At 43.8% G+C, this 25,922-nt stretch overlaps 1 protein-coding gene across 1 annotated transcript in view; it reads left to right on the forward strand.

The window, feature by feature from the left end:
• LAMB3 (laminin subunit beta 3) overlaps positions 1 to 25,922 on the forward strand; it is an 86,810-nt gene that overhangs the window by 28,094 nt on the left and 32,794 nt on the right. The window contains exons 5-12 of the mRNA XM_060231253.1: positions 2,436 to 2,627; positions 4,159 to 4,222; positions 5,472 to 5,659; positions 12,679 to 12,799; positions 15,865 to 16,053; positions 20,504 to 20,659; positions 23,511 to 23,704; positions 24,994 to 25,105. Coding sequence (XP_060087236.1) covers positions 2,436 to 2,627; positions 4,159 to 4,222; positions 5,472 to 5,659; positions 12,679 to 12,799; positions 15,865 to 16,053; positions 20,504 to 20,659; positions 23,511 to 23,704; positions 24,994 to 25,105 — 1,216 coding nt within the window. The remainder of the gene's footprint in view (positions 1 to 2,435; positions 2,628 to 4,158; positions 4,223 to 5,471; positions 5,660 to 12,678; positions 12,800 to 15,864; positions 16,054 to 20,503; positions 20,660 to 23,510; positions 23,705 to 24,993; positions 25,106 to 25,922) is intronic.

A 25,922-nucleotide genomic window follows, 5' to 3' on the forward strand; every position in this document is an offset into this window, starting at 1 on the left:
TATCCTACAGAAGTCCATCTCCTGCTCAAACTCCCCTAAGCTCTACCCCCCAAATCTCCAGGTATTGCTCAATTCAGAGCTGACAACCCTAGGGAGAGAGAATCTGAATCTATAGCTTTCTCAGGGCCCTACATTGCACCCCCCCCCCCGCCAACTATGAAAGTAGTAAAGGCATCCATGGCAGAATAGTTATCAAGTTATTCTATCTCCTTTTCATGCAAATGAGGCATAGGACTGGATTGCCAGGGCTGGAGATGTTCCAGCTAATTTGAGGGTTCTGGGGAGGGGCTACTGGAGAGAGCTGCACTCCTCCTATTCAGGCATTTGCCATGTGCTGCTGACCCTCCCTGCCCTGGAATATTGTGAGATTGTCTGGTTTCTTTAGAATTTTTTGAGTTTCCCCTAACTGGCATTTGGATGCTGCTTCATGATGTCCAACTAGGCATAAATAGGCCTAGTTGGATGACTGGTTATGCTACGACTAATTTGGCAGGCATGTGGTGGCTTGCTCAGGAAAAGCAGGGAGAATTGGTTGGCATCCTGATGAAGCATTGGGTATGACAGAGGGGTGTTTCCTGAACAGCCTGTCATGATAGAGTGGGAAGCTAGGGGTGCCAACATCTAGGTGAGATGGAGATGTTTGAAGATGGTGATCAGTTACCCTGGAGACAACAGCAATTTTGGAGGGTGGGCTCTATACCCTACTGGGGTTCCTCCCTGCCCCAAACTTGCTTGACCCACAGGATGCTCCTCCAAATCTCTGTGAATTTCCAAACTCTGGGTTGGCGACCCTAGGAGCACCCTTGGTTCTGAGCAGCACAATCCAATAAGATGTTTATGCAGTGCATTGATGTTATTTTATGAACTTGGCCTTCCAACAGATATTTTAAGAAGATATTGGATTTATATCCCGCCCTCCACTCCGAAGAGTCTCAGAGCGGCTTACAATCTCCTTTACCTTCCTCCCCCACAACAAACACCCTGTGAGGTGGGTGGGGCTGGAGAGGGCTCTCCCAGCAGCTGCCCTTTCAAGGACAACTTCTGCCAGAGCTATGGCTGACCCAAGGCCATTCCAGCAGGTGCAAGTGGAGGAGTGGGGAATCAAACCCGGTTCTCCCAGATAAGAGTCCACACACTTAACCACTACACCAAACTGGCTCACCAACAGCTCCTGGAATCTGGGAGTTCCCAAAAAGATGCCTTAAATTTCCCCCTGTTATTCCAGCAGGTGCAAGTGGAGGAGTGGGGAATCAAACCCGGTTCTCCCAGATAAGAGTCCACACACTTAACCACTACACCAAACTGGCTCACCAACAGCTCCTGGAATCTGGGAGTTCCCAAAAAGGTGCCTTAAATTTCCCTCTGTTATTGAGTAGCCAAAAGCCAAGAGGTCATGCATTAATTTAAACTTACATTCTGATAATGTCCATGGACAAAATAGCCTCTTTAACGGTAATGTCTTGGGTCCTACGCACTAGAGCTTCTCTTTCCTCGGAAGTTTCAAAACAGAGGCTGGATGGCCATCTTGACAGCAATGCTGATTCTGTGAACTTAAGCAGATCATGGGAGGGAGGGCAGGAAGGGTTGCATCAGTGCTTAGTTCTTGTGGCCCTTTCTTACAGGCCCAAGGGAATGCTGATTGCCACTTTGGGGCCAGGAAGCAATTTTCTCCAGGCCAGTTTGGCCAATGTTCCTGGAGGTGTTTTGCCATCTTCTGGGCATGGAGGTCATTGGGAGTGTGAGGGGAGGTAGTTGTGAATTTCCTACATTTTGCAAATGTTTGGATTAGATGACCCTGGAGGTCCCTACCAGCTCTATGATTCTATTATTCATTGTACCAAACATGGCAATGGCTCATGGCACATTTGGGGAGGGGGATGAAACTTGGCACCTCTTGGCACATTTCATTTGCAGGTGAGAATAAACAAGGCTGGTGGAACAGCTGGCCAAGGTTAAAGCCAGGATGGATTTATATCCTGATTCTAGGCGGCCACCTTTCTCTCCATAGTGACCCAAAGTGGCTTAGAAAAAGAAAAAAAGTTTCCAAATTACTTCCCCCCCTCTGCCCAATAACTAAATAAGATAAAGCTGCAATCTTAAACCCACAGATCTCTGAAAGCCAACAGTAGATGCCTCAGGGAAAGGCTGCTCTCCATGAAGGAAAATTATAAATCCTGTTTGTCTACCCTCATCCCTAGTTTGTCTTCCATATAGCCTTCTTTCTGCCCTTGCCAAGATCAAACATAGCTGGAAAATGTCCCAAAGAAAATCACTTATGCAGCCCTCAAAACTTTAAAAGCTGCATACTTTTTGAAGAGATGTATCATTTAAATTTTCTTGGAGAGGATGAACAGAGACTTGTGAAATTGTATGTTCCTCTGTTTTGGTTTATCAAGGAGAGCTTGCCTTTAGTTCTCTTTCTCTTGTTTCTCTAGAGCCCTCTGCCAGTTGGCATGGTGATTGAAAGATCTACTGACTTTGGCAGGACCTGGAAAATTTATCAGTACTTGTCCACAGATTGTGCCACCTCATTTCCATGGATCTCCAGAGGCCTCCCACAGAGCTGGCAGGATGTCCGGTGTCAGGATATACAGACTCATCACAGACCACCTCAGGGTGGGGGGAAGGTATAGCCAATGTGATGCTTACCACCTACAGAAGGTGATGTGAAGTTCACAAAACTTAGCTAACTTATGGCATCTCAAGTGGTTTGTTTTGACATCTACTGTGATGGTGACAGCCATTCATCTGGCTAGTGGTAACTGTACAACTAGCTTCACCTTTTTCGCGTGGCAAACAGAAACCTCTAAAAAACCAGTTTCTGTTTGCTGCGCGAAAAAAGCGAAGCTAGTTGCAGCTCCAGGGCAGACAGTGTGAAATCCAATGGAACCCCCGCAGAGAAGAGGAGCGTGAGAGTGGCGTAAGGCTAGTGGGAAATCGGTCTATATGTTACCTGATTTAGTGATAAGATACTATTGTTTATCATTCCTAGTTCCCATTCCTATTCTATGCTTTGTGCTTCTCTGCATTAGCCTCTTCTCTGTTAAGGGAATATTTGGCTATCTTATATAGTTTGAAATGCCAGTCAAAGTCCATTACATTGTCACAGTGTGCCATATCTGAGCAGAGCCTTTCTTAGATAAATGACCAGTTGGTGGTATTCACAAACATCACACAAAACCATAGATTGGTGCTCATTGCATCAGTATTTCCATGCACTAACTTCTTCACTAGCAAAAAATGAAATTGCTGAGCAGACAGGTTAAAACGGATAAAAGGAAGTACTTCTTCACCCAAAGGGTGATTAACATGTGGAATTCACTGCCACAGGAGGTGGTGGCGGCCACAAGCATAGCCACCTTCAAGAGGGGTTTAGATAAAAATATGGAGCAGAGGTCCATCAGTGGCTATTAGCCACAGTGTGTGCGTATATATATATAAACAATTTTTTGCCACTGTGTGACACAGAGTGTTGGACTGGATGGGCCATTGGCCTGATCTAACATGGCTTCTCTTATGTTCTTATGTTCTTAATGATGTAGCAGAGCTGGAGAAGTATAGAACAGGGCAACTAAGATGACTAAGGTGTTGGAGCATCTTTCCTATGAGGAAAGGCAGGAAAGTCTGAGACTTTTCAATCTAGAAAAAAATATGGTTAAGGGGGGCATGATAGAGGTTTATAAAATTATACTTCAGGTGCATCAAGTAGAGAGAGTTTTTTCTCCTTCTTCCATAAAACTAGAAGAGGCACCTAATGAAGTGGTTGGGCACCCAGTGAAGTGGTTGGGCACATAAATGGAAATACTTCTTTACTCAGTGAGTACTTGAACTGTGGAATTCACTGCTAATGGATGTAGTGATGGACGTGAATGTAATTGGCTTTAAAAAGGGGTGAGACACATTTATAGAACACCTTCATGCCATGTTTGTTGGTCCTCCAGGTCGACTGGTTGGCTGCTGTGTGAAACAGGACTAGATGGACCATTGGTTGGATCCAGCTGGGGCTGCTCATTTTCTTATGTTCTTAGTACTTGTGTAAAAGTGCAATGGCCTTAGTGGGATGTGTCCATTGACTATTTTCTCCAATAACAAAAGACAGAAACACTTACACTATTATCTTTTGACATTAGTCATTTCTTCCTCCTCTGTTCTTGAAAGATTGAGTTCAACCTCATTGATCTTACATCTGGAATGAGGACATCTCGAAGCCAAAGTATCAACAGTATGTACATATGTTTGTCAATTATATTTATACTGAATGGATTACAGGGGGCAGAACTTGACTGCATGCTCCATTGGAGGATTCCTTCCAGCAGGTATTGAAGGTATCTCAACCCTGACAATAACATATGATTCAGAACCAGATTGTGCTCCTGCTTCTGATTACCTTTGCTGCTGCTTTAAGAACAAATATGTGCTTAGGGGTTGTGTAGGATGGGTGAAGATGTGAGTCATTGATTCTGTGGAAGGAACAGAAATGAATGTATCAGAAGAGGTAGATGCAGAGGAGGACAGTTCATTTTTGAGTAAGTTTTATAGCTGTGAGTGGAGCAGATGCTATGTCTTGGGGCTCAACATTGCATAGTCTGGAATTTTTATCAGAAAATTCTAGACGATTTCTCCCTATTAAATGAAATAATATAATGTTACACAGATAATATTACCTGTTATTATTAGCATGTTCAGCTTCTCTGGGAGCGGCTGTCTGCATCATTCAGGATTTGTTTGCACATTTTCTCTAGGAGGAAGCATGAGAGAGCTGTGAAGTTCAGAATTTTGTGTCAGTTTTATGTTTCACTTATTAGACAATCATCCTGATGTTTATCTAAGAAGCTTAGGGGGGTATATGTGGTCCTCCCCCCATGTCATCACAATAATTATGTAAGTAGGTTTGGCTGTGAGTGACTGGCCCAAGGTCATTTGATAAACTTCATCGCAGAATGCAGTCTGGAACACAGGTTTTCCCGTCATTGTCCTAAAGTCTCACAACTACAGTATGCTGACTACCTTTTAAGTGGGTTTAGCTTAATCCCATTTGGTGCCTGTGGAAACTGGGACTCAAACTGCTGTTCTGATGCCAAATGAAGAACCTCTGCACAGTAGTGCAATTGTGTGTGCTAAGAAATAATAATATTTATTGTTTGGAGACAAGGAAGCATTCCTTAAAATAGTTTAGCAACTCTGCGGGAGCCAGCAATCCATTTAGAAAGCATTCCCTGTGTAGCAAGGTCTGTTACTGATCTTTCTGAAATATACTTCTCTGGATGCAGACATAGCCCTATTATTTTCTTTCATTTATTGGTACATAAAAAGAACTACATACCAGCATGGCTATCACTGTCATGTCATTTTGGATCTTTGGTGTCTGAACCAAAGGCTCTTGGCTTAAAGCTCTTTTTGGCCTTTGTATACTTCTCAGATTTGTGTGTTTTCTCTGCCCTCCATTGTTCTCTCTCATTTGTCTTGGATAGATCTGGCTGAATTCACCAACTTGAGGATCAACTTCACTCACCTGTCCCACCCCACACACCATGGCTACCGCATACCCAGTGCTTTTTATGCCTTGACTGAGATGCAAGTGGAAGGGAGCTGCTTCTGTAACGGACATGCTGACCACTGTGTTGCCCCTGATGCCTCTTCTAGAGAACCCAGTGCTATGGTGAGGACAGTGAAGGTGGCACATTGTTTTCTGTCTCTCCTCCATAGATTCTAGTTTGCCTGCAGTTTGTACAGTTTGTTCCTGCCAGTTTGTAAAGGTATGTCAGAAGCCCATTGTGCTTTTGAAAAGAGAAAGTTTCCTGCAGAGACCAAAATCATGCACTGTAAACACAGGAAGACTGAAATGCAGTTGTACATCTGCTTTTCTCCATGGCCATCAAACCATTCAAAAGCCTGCTACAAGCACATTTAAAACTGTTGTTCTCTGTGTTGCATTTGCACAATTTCTGTTTTTTCTCTTGTACATGCTAACAGCAAGACAAGAAGTAAAAGGGCTTTAAATCAAACAAGTGAATTTAGGAGGACTGGTGTCAGCATACCTCGGGGTTGGGCATCTGCCAGGGCCCGGGGATACTGGCATGGCCCACTAAACTGACCCCCACCTCCCCACTTACTCTGTCACCTGCCTGCATGTCCTTCCCTCACCCGCTCATTTGCAAGCATTCCACCTCCTGTGCTCCTGGCTACCTGGGCTGCACAGCATTTCTAGGCAAAGGTATGTGGGCAGTGCAAGCAGTGTTCCTTATGGTCACAGCAGTGGCACTGCCAGCCACACATACTGCCCAGTGCCACTGAGGAAAAGGCAGGCAGGTGGCAAAGAAGACAGCAGCATCATGAGCAGGCAGGGGAAGGATATCCAGGCAGATGTGGTGTACATGTGTGAAGGTGGAGAGGAAGTGTGAAAGGGGGTGCTGGTGATGGGCAGAGGAGTGGAGCCCCCTGAGCACTTTCTACCCAGGGCTCCTCAGAACCTGGAAATGGTCCTGGAATTCAGCCTCTACAATCAAGGGGCTGATGGAGGAGAGGCTTAGCCATCTGCTCTGATGGAACAGCAAAAATAACTTGGGTCACCCAGCCTGCTTCAAACTGCATTCCTGAATAACTTTGAGCCCCTGAATTTAATCAGGCCTCTGAGCAGCTCAGTCATCCCATTTTCTCTACCTACAAATGCTTTTCTTCATGTGGGCTTTCATGACTTCTGAAAGGGACAGGAGGGCAGACGAGGAAGCAGGGGAGGGAAGGAGTGCAAGAATGATAATTGTGCACATCCCTTATAATATGTCTCCTTTCTCTCTTTCTGTATTTTATCATTTTTTGAGTTAGCAAGACAAATGGACTAAGACGCTTGAGGAAGTTTGGAGAGGAGCTTCAAGAAGAGAATTCTTTCCATAGTCCCTTCAGATGGGAAAAAGCTTAATAGGGAGCAAGGGGGAAATGCAGCTGCAAGATGGAAGCTTCTCTTCCTTTTTTTCTCACCATTTCATAGAGTGAGGAGGAAGATGGGAATATCTTGGTCAAACAAGCTTCGAGGTTTCTTGTGTATATAGGCTGATGGGTCTGAACAGGCAATCACAAGCTTAATGGGATAACTCAGCCTTCAAGAGCAGTGAAAAAGTCAAACTCCATACTTGGGGTTATTACAAAATGAGTTGACAGAATCAAAGTGCCTTTAAATCAGTCAGGCAGCCACATTTGAAATACTATATTCTGTTCAGGTGACCTCATTTCAAAAGCATACCAGGTGACTGGGAAAGGAATAGAAAGTCAGAAGGGAAATTAAAATGATCTGATGTAGGAGCATCTTCAATACAAGGGAAGACTAAAGTATTTGGAGTTTTTTGTTATTAAAAAAATGACTAAAGAAAGGGAGGATATAATAGAAGTTTATAAAATTATGCAATATGAAGCAATTGAATGGAAATAACTTTTACTTCCCAATTATGCAATATTAGAAGAAAGAAGCCCCCAGTGAATCAATTCATAATAGGATCCAAACAAACCAAAATATTTCTTAACAAAATAATTTATTTATGAAATTCACTGCCACAAGATGTGATGATGGCCACTAGTTTGGAAGGGAAGGAGATCGGAAGGGAAGGGAAGGGAAGGAGATCGAGACGAGATAGTGCTCGACCACCTTCCAGCCTGCGTCCCATCCCGATGGTGACAGGTAGGGGGGCAAGGCGAGATTACTCGCCTCCGTCACTGGTGTTATGTAATGCCAGGTCCATTAATAATAAGACCTCTATCCTTCGGGAATTCCTGCTCGAACAGGATACGGACCTGGCATGCGTGACCGAGACCTGGGTCTGCGATGGGGAGACCGTAGCTCTCTCCCAGATCGCGCCCCCAGGATACTCGGTCTTTCACCAGTCGCGGACTAGCGGGCGGGGGGGAGGGGTGGCCCTGTTCATTCGAGAGGTTTACTCCTTCCGGGCCCTCCCGGCTCCGGAGATCAAGGGCATTGAATGTGCCGGCCTGGCGTGGGATGTTGGGGAGGGGTTGGCGATCTGGCTGGTGTACCGACCGCCTAACGCACCGGCCAGCGCCTTACTATCACTGATGGAGGCCGCAACAGGATGGGCATTGAGGCACCCGAGACTTTTGATTCTGGGTGACTTCAATGTCCATGCCGATGACGTGACCTCCAATCAGGCGATGGACCTAGTGTCTTCCATGGCGACACTAGGACTCTCCCAAGTAGTTACGACACCCACTCACCAGGCCGGTCACATGTTAGACTTGATCTTCGCGTCGGGAGTTCTAGTGGACGATCTTGCTTCTATAGCGGTGCCATGGTCGGATCACTATGCCCTCAAGGCTCGTGTGGACGTCCCACCCCAACCCCGTTTGGGCGGCGAGCTTATTTTAGCTCGCCCGCGGAGCCTGATGGACCCGGAACGGTTCCTGACGGCTCTGCGGGATCCCTGCCCCCCTGGCGATTCTCTCGATGACCTGGTGGAGTCCTGGAATAATAGGCTCACCGGAGCCATCGATGAGATCGCGCCTAGGCGTCCTCTGCGCCCTCGCGCAAGGCCGACACCCTGGTATAACCAGGGGCTGCGTCGGCTGAAACGGGGACTCAGACGACTAGAGAGGCAATGGCGGCGTACTCGAGACGAAGCGACTCGAACATCTTATAGAGAGGTTATGAAGTCCTATGAGATGGCAGTCAAGGCCGCAAAGAAAACTTACTTTGCGGCGGAGATTGCGTCCGCAATTTCGCGCCCGGCACAACTGTTCAATACAATCCGGACCCTTACAACGCTGCCACAGGGCAGACCAAATTTTAATGAATTGGAAATTGGCTGTGAGGCTTTTGCGGATTTTTTTGCGGATAAAATCGCATCGCTCCGTTCCGACTTTCCTGCCATATTAGATACAGTTAGCGAACCTGAGGCTCCGTGCCTGTCTTCGGATCGCGTCCTGGACGGCTTCGGCGCGCTCAGCCTGGAAGAAGTTGACAGGATCCTCCTATCTGCACGCCCAACAACTTGTAAATTGGACCCATGCCCCTCCTGGCTTATTAAGACCTGCCGGAGGGAGCTAAGATATCCTATACGGGATATCATAAATAGATCCCTACTGGAGGGGCATTTTCTATCAGCGCTCAGAGAGGCGGTGGTCCGTCCCCTCTTGAAGAAAACATCGTTAGATCCGACCGAATTGGCACACTATCGGCCGGTATCGAATTTGCCCTTTTTGGGCAAACTTATCGAGAGGGCAGTGGCGTTGCAGCTACAGAGCTTCCTGGAGGACGCTTCTATCCTTGACCCCTACCAGTCTGGTTTTCGCCCGGGCCACGGGACGGAGACGGTGCTGGTCGCCCTGGTGGATGACCTTCAGCGGCATCTGGATCAAGGCGGCTCGGCGGTGCTGATGTTGTTGGACCTATCGGCAGCGTTCGATATGGTCGACCATCGGCTTCTGGCGCGCCGCCTTGCCGACGCAGGGATTCAGGGGTTGGCCTTGCAATGGTTTTCCTCTTTCCTTGACGGTCGGGGACAAAGGGTGGCGATTGGGGAGGAACTGTCCCGGAGACACACGCTTGATTGCGGGGTGCCTCAAGGGGCGGTGCTCTCCCCGATGTTATTTAACATCTACATGCGCCCCCTTGCCCAGATTGCCCGAAGGTACGGGCTCGGGTGTCATCAATATGCTGATGACACCCAGCTCTATCTGCTTATGGATGGCCGGCCCGCCTGCGCCCCAGAAAATCTGGACCGAGCGTTACAGGCAGTGGCTAGGTGGTTTAGGCTGAGCGGGCTGAAGCTGAAGCTGAATCCGGCGAAGACAGAGGTCCTGTGCCTTGGTCGCTCCGGCCCGGGAAGGGAAATCCCCCTGCCAGTTTTTGACGGCGCGCCACTAACAGCGTCGGGCAGGGTTAAGAGCCTGGGGGTGCTGTTGGAGCCTTCACTGACAATGGAGGCCCAGATAGCAGCCACTGCCAAGTCCGCGTTTTTTCACCTTCGGCGGGCGAAGCAGTTGGCCCCCTTCCTGGAACGTGACGACCTGGCAACAGTGATTCATGCTACGGTCACCTCGAGGTTAGACTACTGTAATGCCCTCTACATGGGGCTACCCTTGTGCCGGACCCGGAAACTGCAGTTGGTGCAGAACGCTGCTGCCCGGCTGTTATTAGGGCTCCCAAGACGGGAGCACATTCGGCCGGGGCTCCGGGATCTGCACTGGCTGCCAGTAATATTCCGAGTCCGGTACAAGGTGTTGGTTATTACCTTTAAAGCCCTATATGGCCTAGGACCTGTCTACCTTAGGGACCGTCTTTCCCCACACGTTCCCCAGAGAGTACTACGCTCGGGTTCACAAAACCTGTTGGTAGTCCCCGGGCCAAAGGAGGCCCGTCTAAAATCCACCAGGGATCGGGCCTTCTCAGTAATGGCACCTTATTGGTGGAACCAGCTGCCGGAGGAGGTGCGGGCCCTGCGGGACCTAGGGCAGTTCCGCAGGGCCTGTAAGACAGCCCTCTTCCGGCAGGCCTATAATACTGACTGACAAGGAAATCTTTTGGAGGGAACAAAATGCATCTGTAGACCGCCGGTTTTTATCTATCTTGCTTTTATTAATTTATGGTTTTAATTTTACTTGTAAGTGTTTTAAATTGTAGTATTTGAATTATCATGTTGTAAGCCGCCCTGAGACACTTCGGTGCGAAGGGCGGGGTATAAATCCCAATATAAATAAATAAATAGTTTATGTTTTTAAAAGCAACACAAACACCTGTTAGTCATGATGGATGTATGGAAACTCCATGTTTAGAGGCAACATGCCACTAATACTAGTTTGGGAGAAGCAATTGCAGGAGAGAGCTGCTGCCTTTCTGATATGCTTGTGGGCTTTCTGAGGACATCTGGCTTGTTGTTGTGGCAATAGGATGCTGTACTAGGCTGGTTCCATATAGAGGATTTTCCCTGTTTCAATCACCCAACCTGCATTTTTTTCATTTCTTGCATAACATTTTCCTCAGTTCCTGTACAAATTGTGAACAGCCTTCTGCAAAAGAACTCTTTTTCCCCCCAGGATATAAAATCCTGGCATGACATTTTGGGGGTCAGGACAACATTGTAGCACAGTTAGTAGAGGACAACAATAAAAAACTAGTCAGATTGGTAAGTGGTGGCAAGCAGCATTAGAGTTGTCTTCAGGGCTGCAAAAGAAAAGAAAAGGTAAAGGTAGTCCCCTGTTCAAGCACCAGTCGTTTCCAACTCTGGAGTGACGTCACATCATGATGTTTTCACAGCAGACTTTTACAGGGTAGTTTGCCATTGCCTTCCCCAGTCATCTACACTTTACCCCCAGCAAGCTGGGTACTCATTTTACCTACCACAGAAGGATGGAAGGCTGAGTCAACCTGGAGCCGGCTACCTGAACCCAGTTTCTGCCAGGATCGAACTCAGGTCATGAGCAGAGAGCTCAGACTGCAGTACTGCAGCTTTACCACTCTGCACCATGGGGCTGCTCTTCAGGGCTGCAGTGGAGCCTAGATATAGGGAGGAAGAAATGTATTACATAGTGAGATGTTCTTGCTGGTGTCTCATTATGTGCTGCAACTGAGTTAATTTATATATATTTTAAGGGGTGTTGGATTGCACTAATGCTGAGCATTAGTGGAAGGAGAATCATGATGGCAGCAAATGCGAAAGGAAAACAATGGCTGCTAATGGTGAAAAAATAAGAACATAAGAACATAAGAGAACATAAGAGAAGCCATGTTGGATCAGGCCAACGGCCCATCAAGTCCAACACTCTGTGTCACACAGTGGCAAAAAATTTTATATACACACATACACTGTGGCTAATAGCCACTGATGGACCTGTGCTCCATATTTTTATCTAAACCCTTCTTGAAGGTGGCTATACTTGTGGCCGCCACCACCTCCTGTGGCAGTGAATTCCACATGTTAATCACCCTTTGGGTGAAGAAGTACTTCCTTTTATCCATTTTTTGCCTTGTGCTATCTGGAATCTCCATTGCAAGTGCGAATTGAACCAACAGTAGCATTGACATCATGGTTAAATAGAAAAACACACACACCCTTTTGTGGAATCTGCCCAGATGTACTATAAATATGAGGTTCTTATATCTCCATCCCAGTCCCCATTTACTGTGCCATTTTTTTAAAAAAAGATTTTATTGCAATACCATTGTTAGACCCTTCTGAGCCCATTGACTTCAGTGGACTTCCACTGTTAGAAATTCTTAGCATCTAGTCGCAGAGTGTTGGGTTCTTACATTTCTGCCATAATTTAGGTTGAACTGGGTTTCCCACGTTATTAATTTGGCATTGTAGCATTATGCCCAAAATGTGAGAGTCAGAGCCAGCAAAAAAAGAGATACAAGAAACGCACACAGTTTTGTGCAACATTCCTTCATTTAGGCTATGCAGGGTGGTAGTGATCCTGGCAATATCCTGAGCAATAATTTAAATTCCAGGGATCTACATGGGGACTCACACAAGTGGCTCACAGATCTCAGGCATTCCAGTTCAGTGTCTGTAAGAACACCTAATAAAAATGTAGAATCTCCCAGAAATTCTTCTTTGAACAAGTCAGAAGATAACTGATCTCTGTAGGACCATCTAGGCAAAGACAAAGCTGAACACCAGTCCTTTGCCAGAGGGTAGCAGGCTGAATTACAAATAAAGCTGTCTTCCGTTCTAGGTTCATGGACACTGTGTGTGCCAACACAACACAGCTGGTCCCAACTGTGAACATTGTGCTGCTTTCTTCAATGACCAGCCATGGCGACCAGCTGAAGACAGCAACCCCAATGAATGCCTCAGTATGTATGCTTGGAAAAAAAATTGGTCATACTAAGAGATATTTTTAACAAAGTCTTTTAGAAATAATAACTAGGGTTTTTTTTAAAAAAAGACTGGAGTTTCTCCTTTGCTGTTAGCTTACTGAAAATTGTGCTGGGGGGAGTAGGTAAAAGAACCCTAAGGGAAAAAAATAAAAATTACTGGCAAATATCAAAAGGTGGTGGAAATGTCCCAGTCAAGCCCAATCTTGTCAGATCTCAGAAGCTAAGCAGGGCCAACCCTGGCAAGTATTTGGATGGAAGACCTCCAAAGAATATCAAGGCTGGGAGGCAGAGGCAGGATATTAAGCCACTTCTCTGAATGTTCTTCATGCCCCAGTAGGAGTTGTCAGAAGTCAGTCACCACGATTTCCAGGCATGGGCACACACACACGCACACATGCAAAATAATAAAAAAAAAAGTAGTGGAAACTGATGGCAAATGATGAAGATTTTCATTCACAAAGAAGTTTTTTATTGACACAACTGTTGGTATCAGCATGGAGAAAGCATATGAAGGCTGAGTTCAGAGCATATATAGCATGATGTCAATGCACTGATGTACCTTATGGATATAAGAAGCATTCTTGGACCCAAGATATTTCATTTATCATATTCAGATTGCCTTTTTTGGATTAGTGCTTCTGGTTTTGAACAAGTGAATGTGATTTTCACCTGCAAATGCCTTTTCATTTTTGAATCTTAAACTCTACCATTCTAATAAAGTAATTAGAAGGCTTGAATGAATACATAACTCCCATGGATACAATAAGATTAGTGCTATTATTGCAGGGGAAACAGCTGGGTTCTTCTATTGGCATAGTTTTTCTAGAATAAAACTTGGTGGAGGTGGTTATTTGAGGAGGCAAAATGCTGCATCATGAATGTTAATGATGAGGATGCTTGTGACACTGAATGAAAAGAAATAAAAAACCCCCAAATCTCTGTGTTTTGGAAAATTGCCCTACATTGGCCCCTGCCCCAGTCTAGGCCAATGAGTCTCTGCCCTGACTCTGGTTGCCAATATTTGTATAGGTCTTGAACATTGATGTCCCTTGAGACACAGATACCAGCAGATGTTAGGAGTAGATTTATGTGCGATGAGACATTTCTAAGTTACTGAGTGCTAGGCTGCTGTTAAAGGAACAGTTACAGGTAGAACTTTTTCCCTGACCAGTTGGCCAGCAACTTGCATAAGTTCTTTGGGACCACAACTCTTTTTCAGCCCTTATTCCTAAGTGCTCTTAACAAGAGGTGCTAGGCTTCAACTGGGGCCCTTGGTCATGCAACCCACCTGTTTTAACCCTTGAGTTACAGCTGCTGTTCTTAACTGTTTTCCAGCTCAAGCAGCTTTCATTTTCTCCCGAGCAGGGCACAAATTTAGGAAGCCCCTTTCTGAGTTGGACCTGTGTGGCCTTCATAGAGCTTCCAGCAATGAAATGGACTGGCAGCCACTTGGAATATAAAGAGATTAAAACATGAACAAGTTTGATTATCCTATTCTGTGGTATTGATGGTGGTGAAGATGCATTACTTTCCTGCCACCATTGCATCCAGGGCTTTTTTGGTAGAAAAAGCCCAGCAGGAACTTATTTGCATATTAGGCCTCACCTTTTGACATCACCATTGTTTCACATAGGGATTTTTTTGTAGAAAAAGCCTAGCAGAAACTTGCATATTAAGGCACACCCCCTGATGCCAAGCCAGCCAGAACTGCTTGCCTGTGCGTTCCTGCTTTTTAAAAGCCCTGATTGTATCAGTGCAAAGTTGTAGGTTGCGAGGAAGCATCTTTAACCATGTCCCTGATGATATTAACCCAGAATGCTGGGTAGCTAATTGTAACCCTTTGGGTAAGCATTTTGCAGAGAAAAACACATACTCCAGAATTTAGACCATGCACAAATTTGACAGTTCAGTCTCAGAACTGGAGCTTTGTCTAATCCTATTGCTTGGATGAATTTCAGTTATTGTGATCTGAGGATCTGAACAAGTTGTTTGGAGCAAGTTTGTAAGCACTCTTAAGTCCAAGACTTCAGGTGGAAACACAGATCTGTGACTGGCTTGTCACTGAGAGTCATGGACTGGCCACAGTTCTCCATATCCTGACCACATGGCAGCCTAGATTACTGCAACGGGCTCTGTGTGTAGCTGTTTTTGAAGACCATCTGCAAGCAGCAAGACTGATGTCTCAGACAAATAATAGGGAACATATCTGTGTGTGTGTTAAGTGCCATCAAGTTGCCTCCAACTCGTGGTGACCCTTTATATCAATGTCCCCCGAAATGCCCTATTGTCAATGGCCTTGTTCATGTCTTGCAAACTAAGTTTCTTCTAAAAGAGTTCAATTGGCTGCCCAATTAAAGATGTTGGTTATTACCTTTAAAACTCTAAATTGATAGACAACAGAGCTCTAAAATGATCACCTGCTCTCATGGAAATATGTTCACTAGTTCAAATCAGACTGCTCCTATCTGCCAACATAAGAAGAATGCCTAAGTAGTTTTAAAGCATTTATTTTGGGTTTTCCTGGGAGGTATTGCTGCTGTGGCATGTATAAAGTGCTGTCAGGTTGTAGCCGACATATGGTGACTCTGTAGGGTTTTCAAGGCAAGAGACAAACAGAGTTAGTTTGCCATCAGCTGCTTCTGTGAAGCAATTCTGGACTTCTTCGAAGATCTCCCATCCAAGTAGTAACCAGGGGTAATCCTGTTTAGCTTCCAAGATCAGATGAGATTGGGCTAGCCTGATTTTATACAATAATTGTTATAAAATTTATGTCTGTTATTTTTAAAACATGATTATCCTTATTGTTTATTGTCTTAGGAATTCAATGAATGAAGAATGCTGCTGAGATTCCCCCTCCCTAGACACATAGACTACAAACCAATATATATGAATAAACACACCTTCCCTCTATTATTATTAGCTGCTTGCAGTAGGATTTGGTATGGGAGACCAGTGCACCATCTACTGGTTTGCTGAAAAATATACACCATTGGTTTCCATTAATAATAACAAAGATATATATATGGTTTGCTTCTCTCCAGGGTGTAACTGTAATGGTCATTCCAACAAGTGTCATTTTGACCCAGCTGTGTTCCAAGCCAGTGGAGGAGTGAGTGGAGGCGTGTGTGAAGACTGCCAGCACAATACGGCAGGGAGGAACTGTGAGCACTGCAAGACCTATTTTTTCCGTAACCGGCAGTATGACCTCAGCCACCCCGAAGTCTGTCTTCGTAAGTGTGTCCTTTTGATATTCTCTTTTCCACCACATCAAACTTGTTTATTATTTTATTTTTATTTATTTCATATTTGCAGCATGAGTTATAAAAACAAAAAATAGTGTTCCAAAAGCTCACATTCTAAAATAAGATGAAAGGGGCTGACGAAAACTAGGAATACTGGAATATCAAATCCAATTAAGATTAGGTCCCCCAAACAAAATGTTCAAGTTTTTAAAACCATTTTCATCTTATGGTTAACCCCACCCATGCTGAAAGCAAAACAAAAACCCTGGAGTACTATGAATTCTGTTAGCGATCCTTAGACCCCTTTGGAACTACAGTTCCCTGCAGAGAAGGAATAGCTATTTATTTGTCTGAGGTGATTTCCACATGGGGAGGGGCTGGTGTAGTTGCTGAGAGTGCACAGCAACGGTGGAGCTTCCACATGAGAGGAACCACAGTTTGCCTCTCCCAAACTCTGAGTGCTACCTTCCCTTGGCCCAGAAAGGCTAGCTATTTATTTATTTATTTATTTATTTATTTATTTATTTATTTATTTATTTATTTTAAGATTTATACCCCGCCCTTCTCACCTAAGTGTCTCAGGGCGGCTTACAACATAATAATTCAAACACTTCAGTTTAAAACATTTAAAATACAGTTTTTAAAAATTGGCACTAGAATATCATATAGTACCAATAGGGGTACCAATTTTTTTTTAATCCCCAGTTTCCTTATTTTTTTTTTAGAGTAAATTTCTAGTTCCTTCCATTGTGGAGATATAAGAAGGAAAGCCATATCTTTGCAATGAAAGGAATTGGAAACTTTAAAAAGAAGAAAGTTGGTAATTCAGAAAACCTTGTACATGTACTGGTATAAGTATGCCTTCCCCCCTAAGTCTCCTGGTGTCAGGGGGAGGAATTGGCTGCTGCAGGGAAAGGTTTAGGAAAATGGCTGCTATGTGGCCAGGAAAATGTGATATTTTTTGTACACACATAGTTGTATCCGGGCTTTACTGTGACCTTTCCTTAAATATTGGAACAAATGAGGTTTGAGAGACCGGAGAAAAGCTGGGGAAACCGCATGAGGTGTACCAACACGTCATATTGTGAGGAAGTTGGAGATAAAACCCGCTTCCCCAAAACATAGCATTGGGACAGATAATCCATATGGAAGTAGCCTATATGGTCATACTAGGTATTTTGCCTTATTTTTTTGCTGAAGGAAACACAGATTTTCTTATACCAGCTGCTCACTAGCTGATTGCTGATCTTGTAACTGATCTCCTTTCTCATCTGACCTAGAGCCCTCAAGTTTCCAGTATATTTTGCCTCATATCCATTGAAAGGAGGTGTACATGTTTTGTAAACTGACAGGAAGAAATGGTGGTTATTGTGAGGGAATATTATTTAATTTCATTATCATATAATGCCTGTGTGTGATTTATTCAACCTTGTGGTCTGCAGCTTGGCTCACATTTTTGAGTCATCTACTCTGCATGTGAGTGCTGGACAGAATAAGTTTGAACTAAATATGGCTGGGTTGAAACAAAAGTCCTAATTTTAAGGTCCCATTTGTGGGTAAGAAGCTGGACTACCCTATTGTTAATAATTTGACATGATCTTATGGAGCTAGTGAAAGTTCAGCCATGATTGCCTTCTTTCTCTGTGCTTCAGCCATTTCGTTCAGATAGAAATATAGGGATCTTCTATACAGATTATCTACTCTAAGTTTGATGCTTTGAGGAAGCATGTTTTTTCCTGTTTTCCCACAACATTGTGGTATATTTGTGCACTCCAGGGGTTTCCGTGATTTGTCTCTGATCTTTCTCAAACTTGCTTTGCTCTGATGTTTGGGAAAAACCACAGTAGAGTCTAAATGGCTGCTGGGTGGGTAGATAATTTTGGATTTTCTGGCCCATGTGGCTGTAGTGTTGCAAACTCCTACCTCACTGCTAGATGTGCATGCAGCACGATGATGTCACCCAGCAGTGACATCATAATGTCTCTGACATCAAGCACAATGCTCTAGGATTGGGGCAAAAATTCTACAGTTTTTTTGTCTACAAAACCATAGAGTTAGCCCAAAAACCAGCACATTGATGTGCAATGTTGGCAACGTAACACCATCACTTCTGAGAGATATTATCATGTCAGGGATGTCATGCAATGCCATCCCTGTTTGGGGATGGGTTTTTCCCCACTGGCCAACTGGGGGCTGGTGGATTGAAGCCTGGAAGACCAGGAGATCCCTTGGCCAGACTGGGGGGGTGGGTCTGGCAATCCTATGTGGCAGCCATTTTCCTTGACCATGTATTCATGGCAGCCAAATCTTCCCCCAGCATAAAGGGAGTTGTTTTTTTTTAAAAAAAATCATCACTAGAATATTGTTATATTGATACACTGTGTAAGAATATGTGTAGCAGATTCTCTGAATTCCTAGACTTCATGTAAAAACATAAGCAAGTCTCTATCTCCTTCCCTTCAGGAATATAAGGAAACCCATGTATCTTCACAAAGGCAGAGAATAGAGCAGGGGTGTCAAACATGTGGCCTGGGGGCCAAGTTAGGCCCCTGGAGGGCTCTTATCTGGCCTGCGAGCAACTCACTATTGTCTGCTCCCTTCTCCCTCTCTTGCTTCCTTCTGCATCACAACTTGGTTTGCCAGGCTTGCTCAATCACACAGGAGCTAAAAGCAAAGCTCCTCCCTTGGGGAGGAAGAGGAGGAAAGAGAGCTAGCTTTACCAGGTTTTCTCAGTTGCATAGCAGAGCTACTGAGCCAAGCCTCTCTTCCTTCTGTTGGTTGAGGCTCAACAAGCCAGTGAGGTGAATTAGGCTGAGTGTGTATGTTTGTCTATGTTCTTTAAAAAGTTTATATCTCCCCTACCTGGCATTACATTTTATGACACACATGCCCAGCCCGACAAGGTGAAGATTCGTCCCTCATAACAAATGAGTTTGACACCCTTGGGATAGAGACTTGCTGGGAATTCAGAGAACCTACTACACCTATTGTTACAGTGATGTATTAATATAATAATATTCTTATGCCAATATTTTTATAATATATAGTTTTTATTAGTTTTCAAAAAGAAAAAGGGGAAAGGGAAAGTGGAAATAGAAAAGCAATAATACATCTGTTACTAAGAATATAGTAAATTCTGCATGTCAATATATCATTAAAAAGATTGTTTTACAGTATTGTTGCGCATTTAACTTTATATCACAAAGTGTTGTAAATATTGTAAGCCCTCGTTTAAGCTTTCCACTTTGGATTGTATTTCTAACATCCATAATAAAAGATAACAACAAAAATTCATACCAGTAAATCTTATGTAGCTAATCACAAATATAACTTCTCCCAGTACTTTCTTGCCTTTTCCTTGGATTTCCCAGTGAGTAATAAAGTTAAGTAGTCCATTTCTGCTGTTTCCAATATTTTCCCGATCAGTTCCTGTCTCTTAGGGGGTTCTTGAAGTTTCCATTTCTTTGCAAATAATATCCTAGCTGCAGTTTTGTCTCTTTTGTATAATCACTAGGATATATATTGAATAAAAATAGTTCTGGCAATATTTTTTAAACAATTAAGCATTAAACCAATGGAGGCCCCATTACTGCTGTGCTTTATCTGCAGCTGCACCAGCAATGGGGAAAACACAAGATCCCATCATGTAGAAGACATCACTGATAGGTAGCTCTCCCTGCCTTCTCTCAGTGTGCTGAATCTGCCTTGCTTCTTCTGTAACTGCAACGTTTTCCAAGGAAGAAATAGATTAGAGGTGTTTTGGATGGCATTTCTTGTTTTAACTCCTGCCTCCATTTTACCATGAACCATCATAACTGGAATATTTCAGTTCAATGCCAATTTTAAAGAAGCCATGGATTCAGTATTTAAGATGACACTAGCCTCATCCTTGGTGCTCCACTTCTGTAAAATTAGTAACATTTTTCTAAATACTTAATTCCCTAATAAGATGTAGAACATGTGTGTGGGGGATCTCAGAAGGAGAACCAGTACACATACATGTACATTGACCGGTAGCCAGTAGCTGAATTCACTTGCTTGAATTATCTGCTCTACATTTACTTTTACTTGTTTTATGCTTCTAGTACACTGTAGCTTGGGAAGCTGTATTACTTTCTCTTGCAATATTGTTTGGGGTGATTTGTAAGTGCATACAACAGACAAGCACCTTTAATGAATGGATGACATCTTCTGTAGGTTCCAACCCCTTAACATTTGGCCCTGGTAGGCAATGCCCCCAGGCTCCTCTAAGGAACCAGAATTCTTTATTTCTATAGGTGGCAATCCTGTCTAAAAATGAATAGTGTATAAAGAGAAATGAAGAGATGTGAAAACCTCAAGTAAACCCTCGGACTATTGCTTGATGGTATCTGGTGCCATCCTTTGCTACAGCCTCCAACTTCTAAAATATGATGAATATGATGTCTCCTATTTTTAGCTTGTGAATGTGATCCTGATGGCACTGTTTCTGGCTCCAGTTGTGATCCTGTGAATGGCCGCTGTGTCTGCAAGGACAATGTGCAAGGGGACCGCTGCCATCTTTGTAAACCTGGATTCACTCAGCTAGTCAACTCTAACCCCAAAGGTTGCAGAGGTTAGTGAGTCCCCAAGTAGATCATGAGTCTTACTTTAAAAAAAAAGACCAATGTTCAAGATAGTAATTGCCAGCTGAGCAAACAAATCACATGGTAAGACAATGGCTCACCGAAGCGCAACAGTTATTATGGAACTGTTTAGGGATGCTTGCCTAGGAATGGAGGAGATGCTTTTTAATGTCCCAGCTCTTCATAAACAGAAGCATCTTACCCTTTTTGGAGGTTGCCCCTGTTGCCTAATCCAAGAAAGGCAGGTGGAATTATAACTGTATAAGAATTTCCTTGCTTGAGCAGACAACCGGGGGGGGGGGGGGGGAGAGGAAATCCAAGCAGATGGGGGGGGGGGAAATCCAAGCATTCTGTGCCAAGCTATAAGTAATACTGGAGTTCTTTTGGAACCCCAGATATCTCTTTTGGCCCTAAACAAACTACTGGTTGTATGTGGCAATCAGGTGCATGAAGCAATCAGGTTGTATGGAGCCAATGGAAGAGGTAGGGCTAACTCTTCTCCATGCTGTTTCCCCCATAGACTTTCTCTCCTGGTCCTGGTGATATAGTTAAACTCAGTGCTCCATAATCAGAATTTGGCCCCTTTTCATCCAGTCCATGTTTTCACTGCTCAATGTTGTCAGTATGCAGTACCACTAAAATGAATGTAGCTTCTGCAATACTGGGAGAACGACACTGGCAGAGCAAGGGTATAGCCCTATTTTATTTGAGTCATTGAATATTAAACCTTAGCCAGACATTCATTTTAAGAAATTTATTTGCAAAACCCTCCTTCTCCAGGAGCATGCCTAGTCTGACTTTTGCCTGTTAGGCACTTTGTGCCATCAAGAACCAAAAAGGTAAGAAAGAAATCAAGTAGAGGGTCAGGAGTTAAAATAGCAAATATACATGTATTTATTTTGAGAGGAGATAAAAAAAATATAAGAGCCCAATGAAAACCTCATTATAAAGTACAAATGATATATACACAAGGACCAATTAATGTGACATAATGGGTTTTGGCCTGATAAGGTCTTCAGAGGCCAAGAAATATGAGGTACAAATAGGCACATGTTACAAAGAACTGGCAAATAATATGTCAATACTGGACCAAAAATGAATGTTTCAAGGCAAGATTAATAGACACAAGGCAGGAATGTGTATGAGGCATTTTAGAAATAAGTCCTGTGACAAGTGCATATGCAAAGGTGGTAAAAGATGTTACAAGTTGTGTATCTTCTAATTCTGGTCCAGAAAGAAACAATGCAGTCAATTAATCAGAGCCAAAATGTCCTCAATAGAAAACAGTCCAGCAGTTTCCATCCTCGTGTCTTTTAGCCACTTAGTGACAACTAGCACGAACATATATTGCTATATGATTTGAAGAAAAAGAATAAATTATAGTTTTTTCCAGGTATGTGGTAGAGAAAACTTTTTATATATGCCCTAGATTTGTACAACTTAATCCTCATTCTCTGTAGCTCAGCTGCTGACAACTTTGAGGAATAGAGGCTCAACTAAGCTTCATCTGGATGGATCCATATCTGTCCAGCAGTAGAGATTTCAGGGACAAATGCTTTTGGATTGACGTATGCTCCTCACAGTATACATCTGGATGGACTTCAGCTGCTCTCCAGCAGGTGGCAGTGGGTACTTAGTTAAATTTTGAAGAACCACAGAGAACAAAAGCAATAACTAGATAGTAAAATGATTATTGACAAAACAGCTCACCAATTTTAGTATTAGAAGTGTGATGCATATGCCCTTCTCCCTTTGCAAGGGTATTTGCAGGGACGTTAACCCAATAGATTTTTGTTACCAAACATTTCTCTGCAAAAAAACTGAGAATCCATTTTGCTCCATTTTGTACCTATTTGCTGCCAGAAGCTGCCTTGGGCACATTTTCGTAAAAAAACACCAAGTTCTTGCTGACTGTGATACACTGGCTCAAGAAATATATAGGTGGCTTGATGATACCATAGTGCCATTCAGTCAATCAGATTGGGCTTCATGATAATGCCATAATGGTACACTGGAGAAATTTTAATCATGTTACACTGACTCCATGAATGACAACCTCATGGTGAAAACCCAATGGTGAATATTTTCTATGGGGCAAATTTCCCCATCAAAATATCCCCTCCCCATTTTACCTCAATCCAAATTTCAGTACATATCAGCTCTACTTCCATTTCCTGTGCTGATGGTCTCTTCAAAGCAAAGCTTTACTTTAGAAAACGACATTTTTGAAGTAATTCAGAGAGTCTTCCAATATTATGTTGGTGACACAGGAGCTTCCTCTTCCTGTGGCACTTGGGTAAAGTTAGAAAGGTTAAGTTGGAAGTGTTGGGTCACCTGGCAGAAGGTCACACCTTCCAGAAACTAATGTTGGGAAGAGGCACATTCATTAAGTCCTCCATTCTCATGTTAGCTGAGTGGCAAAGGAAGGATGGAGCTGCACAGAAACAGTTCTCGCTCTGTCAAAACACCATTAAAAAGCCTTTGAGCTATTTAAAAATATTATACAGAATGTAGCGATAGACAGAGATGATAGAATTCTAGATTGCAGGCTAGGAGATGTGTGTGTGTCATGTTTTTTAAATGCTTCTGCATTGAGAAACAATATCCTTCTATTTAGAAAAGGAGCCTAACAGGCAGAAGGATTTAACATTGCTGTCTCTCTAGTACTTGCAAGGATACTTTTAAATGACCATCACTGTAATCTGCAGAGGCACAATTTAGAATTCTGTCTCTCTGGTCTACCTCCTCCTCATGCATTGTACATAATTGTGTGATATCTTCTAAAAGAACCAGTCATAACTGCCCCAGGCCTGAAAGAATAACAGCTTCTTTGTCTTTCAGATTGTGCCTGCAACATCTTAGGCAGCCGCAAAGTGCCCTGCGATGATGAAACGGGGCGCTGTTTCTGCCTCCCCAATGTCATGGGGGACAAGTGTGATAAATGTGCTGCAAATCACTGGAAAATTGCTAGTGGCGAGGGCTGCCAGCCTTGCAACTGTGACCCTCGGAATTCCCTCAGTCCTCAGTGTAATGAGGTATTGACTGTGAAGAGGAGGCAGTGAGGTGGCATGCCATGCTTGAGTGTGGGCCTGGCAGAAGGAAATTTCTGTTCAGCCAGTCAGGGCCTCATTCCAATCTTATGGGTAGTGAGAAAAGTAATTTTGCTAAACAGCAACCACTGAAGCTAGTTTATGTGAATGATAGAATCAAAGCGGAAAAGTTTTTCTTAGATTGTACCTGTCTGAACTAGATGAGATGTGGTTCTCTCAAACTGACAACTACAAAGGGCCAAAAGGCCAAATTTGCCACAGGGCCACAATTTGGATTCACACTGCAGTGTGGGTAGGAAAGACTTCTGCCAGTCTGGTGTAGTGGTTAAGTGTGCAGACTCTTATCTTGGAGAACTGGGTTTGATTCCCCACTCTTCCGCTTACAGCTGCTCGAATGGCCTTGGGTTAGCCGTAGCTCTCCTATGAGTTGTCCTTGAAAGGGCAGCTGATGTGAGAGCCCTCTCAGCCCTGTCCACCTCACAGGGTGTCTGTTGTGGGGGAAGAAGATACAGGAGATTGTAAGCCGTTCTGAGTCTCTGATTCAGAGAGAAGGATGGGGTATATATCTGCAGTTTTCTTCTTCCTCTATGGCATTTTCCTGAGCTGAAATGGCTCGGGGAGCTACACATGGCTGTGGGGACGACAAGCTGCTTCAGGAGAACTCCTACCTGAGCTGGGTAGTCTACATCTTGGCAAGGGTTGCATGTTGTATATTTAAATGGTTTCCTATGAATAAAAACCTCTAAGCATGCAAAAGCTGAGTTTATATAGGTTAGGCTAGTTTTGTGTATATTTTAAAGAAGTGGGAGCATTCCAGCAGGTCCTATGCCAGGTATTCTGCCTGATATATGTTCTGAGAACTGTAGTCTTCACAATTTCTTGATGTAATGCCGCCTACTGGACTTTGTAGCTGGCTTTAGAATTGGGCTTTTTAGCTGGAAAATAGTACCTGTTTGCCCCTCAGTATTCCTAGAAGACAGTATATGAAGAAAGGGCACCCATACCCTGCAGGCTGAAGTGCTTATTATAAGTTTACTATCCATAGGCAGGCATCTCAACCTGAGGTTTGAAGCAGCAGGCTGCCTGGAATCCTTCACATCAGCCAGTCTTCTTGGAGGGAATATAGTAGTCCACTTATTTTGTGGTTTGGATGTGGAAACACCTTCTGGTCTAGTCAGTTGTCCTCCAAATTAGTAAAGCCAGTTCTGTGGCACTGTGTCCAAACTTTTTCTGACTGCTTGTGTCTCTCTTTCTTACCATTCCTCTTGTTGCAGTTCACAGGACAGTGCCCATGCAGAGAAGGCTATGGGGGCCTGACATGCTCTGCTTCTGAAATACGGTTTTGCCCAGACCAGACTTATGGAGATGTCAGGACAGGATGCAGAGGTAGGGGATACAAGTCTCTGCACCCACCTGTAAGTTACTGGGTATCTTGTCAAGGATTATGCCTGTCTTGCTGCTCCCTTTCCACAAGACCTTACTGTTGATATTTGGTAGCCTTTTTCTCTTCTACTTCTTGCCATGTATCTGTTGCAACTCTGTTCCCCTGCCACCCTTGATTTGGCCTATTATTGTTGCACAGGATAGTGTCTGGAAAACAATTTAAAAAGCAGAATGTTGGAACTGCTTTCTTTCTCTGGAGTTCTGGGGAGTGTCTCCTGTTGGACTGTGAAATAAGAAAACTTGGTATATACCAAGAGTGCTTCCCCTTCTGCCTCCCTTTCTTTGTACTTGAAACCTGCTTCATAGCAGCCTGGTTTAGCTTTTCTGAAAAAGCAGGATAAATGTCACAGATGCTTCAGGGATATGTATCTTATAAGTAGTCATTTATTCTATTTGATGTTAGTAACAGTGTAACACTTTCACATAGAATTTATTACCTCAAATATATTTTAAAAGTGCAGCAATTGCACATCATGAGTTAAGTAAAGCCCCCACCCCAAGAGGCTTTTCAGGTTGAGAAAATGGCAACCATGCCCCTGTGCCATGGTCCTAATCCAAACTGGGCGCCTGAAGTGCTTCAGAATTGAGATCCCATGGGAAACTCACAGCTTGCATCCTACTACAAGTCCCTGTGGTGATTACAAAGTATATAGTTTTGGCCCTAGAAGAGTATACCTTTGTGAGGCAACATTGTTAGTCTACCACCAGCAAGCCACTTAAACATTCTTGAGCGTTTCATGCCTTTCTCTTTGTCTTCCCC

The sequence above is a fragment of the Heteronotia binoei genome, chromosome 2, assembly GCF_032191835.1.
Source record: "Heteronotia binoei isolate CCM8104 ecotype False Entrance Well chromosome 2, APGP_CSIRO_Hbin_v1, whole genome shotgun sequence".
Taxonomy (NCBI): Eukaryota; Metazoa; Chordata; class Lepidosauria; order Squamata; family Gekkonidae; genus Heteronotia; species Heteronotia binoei.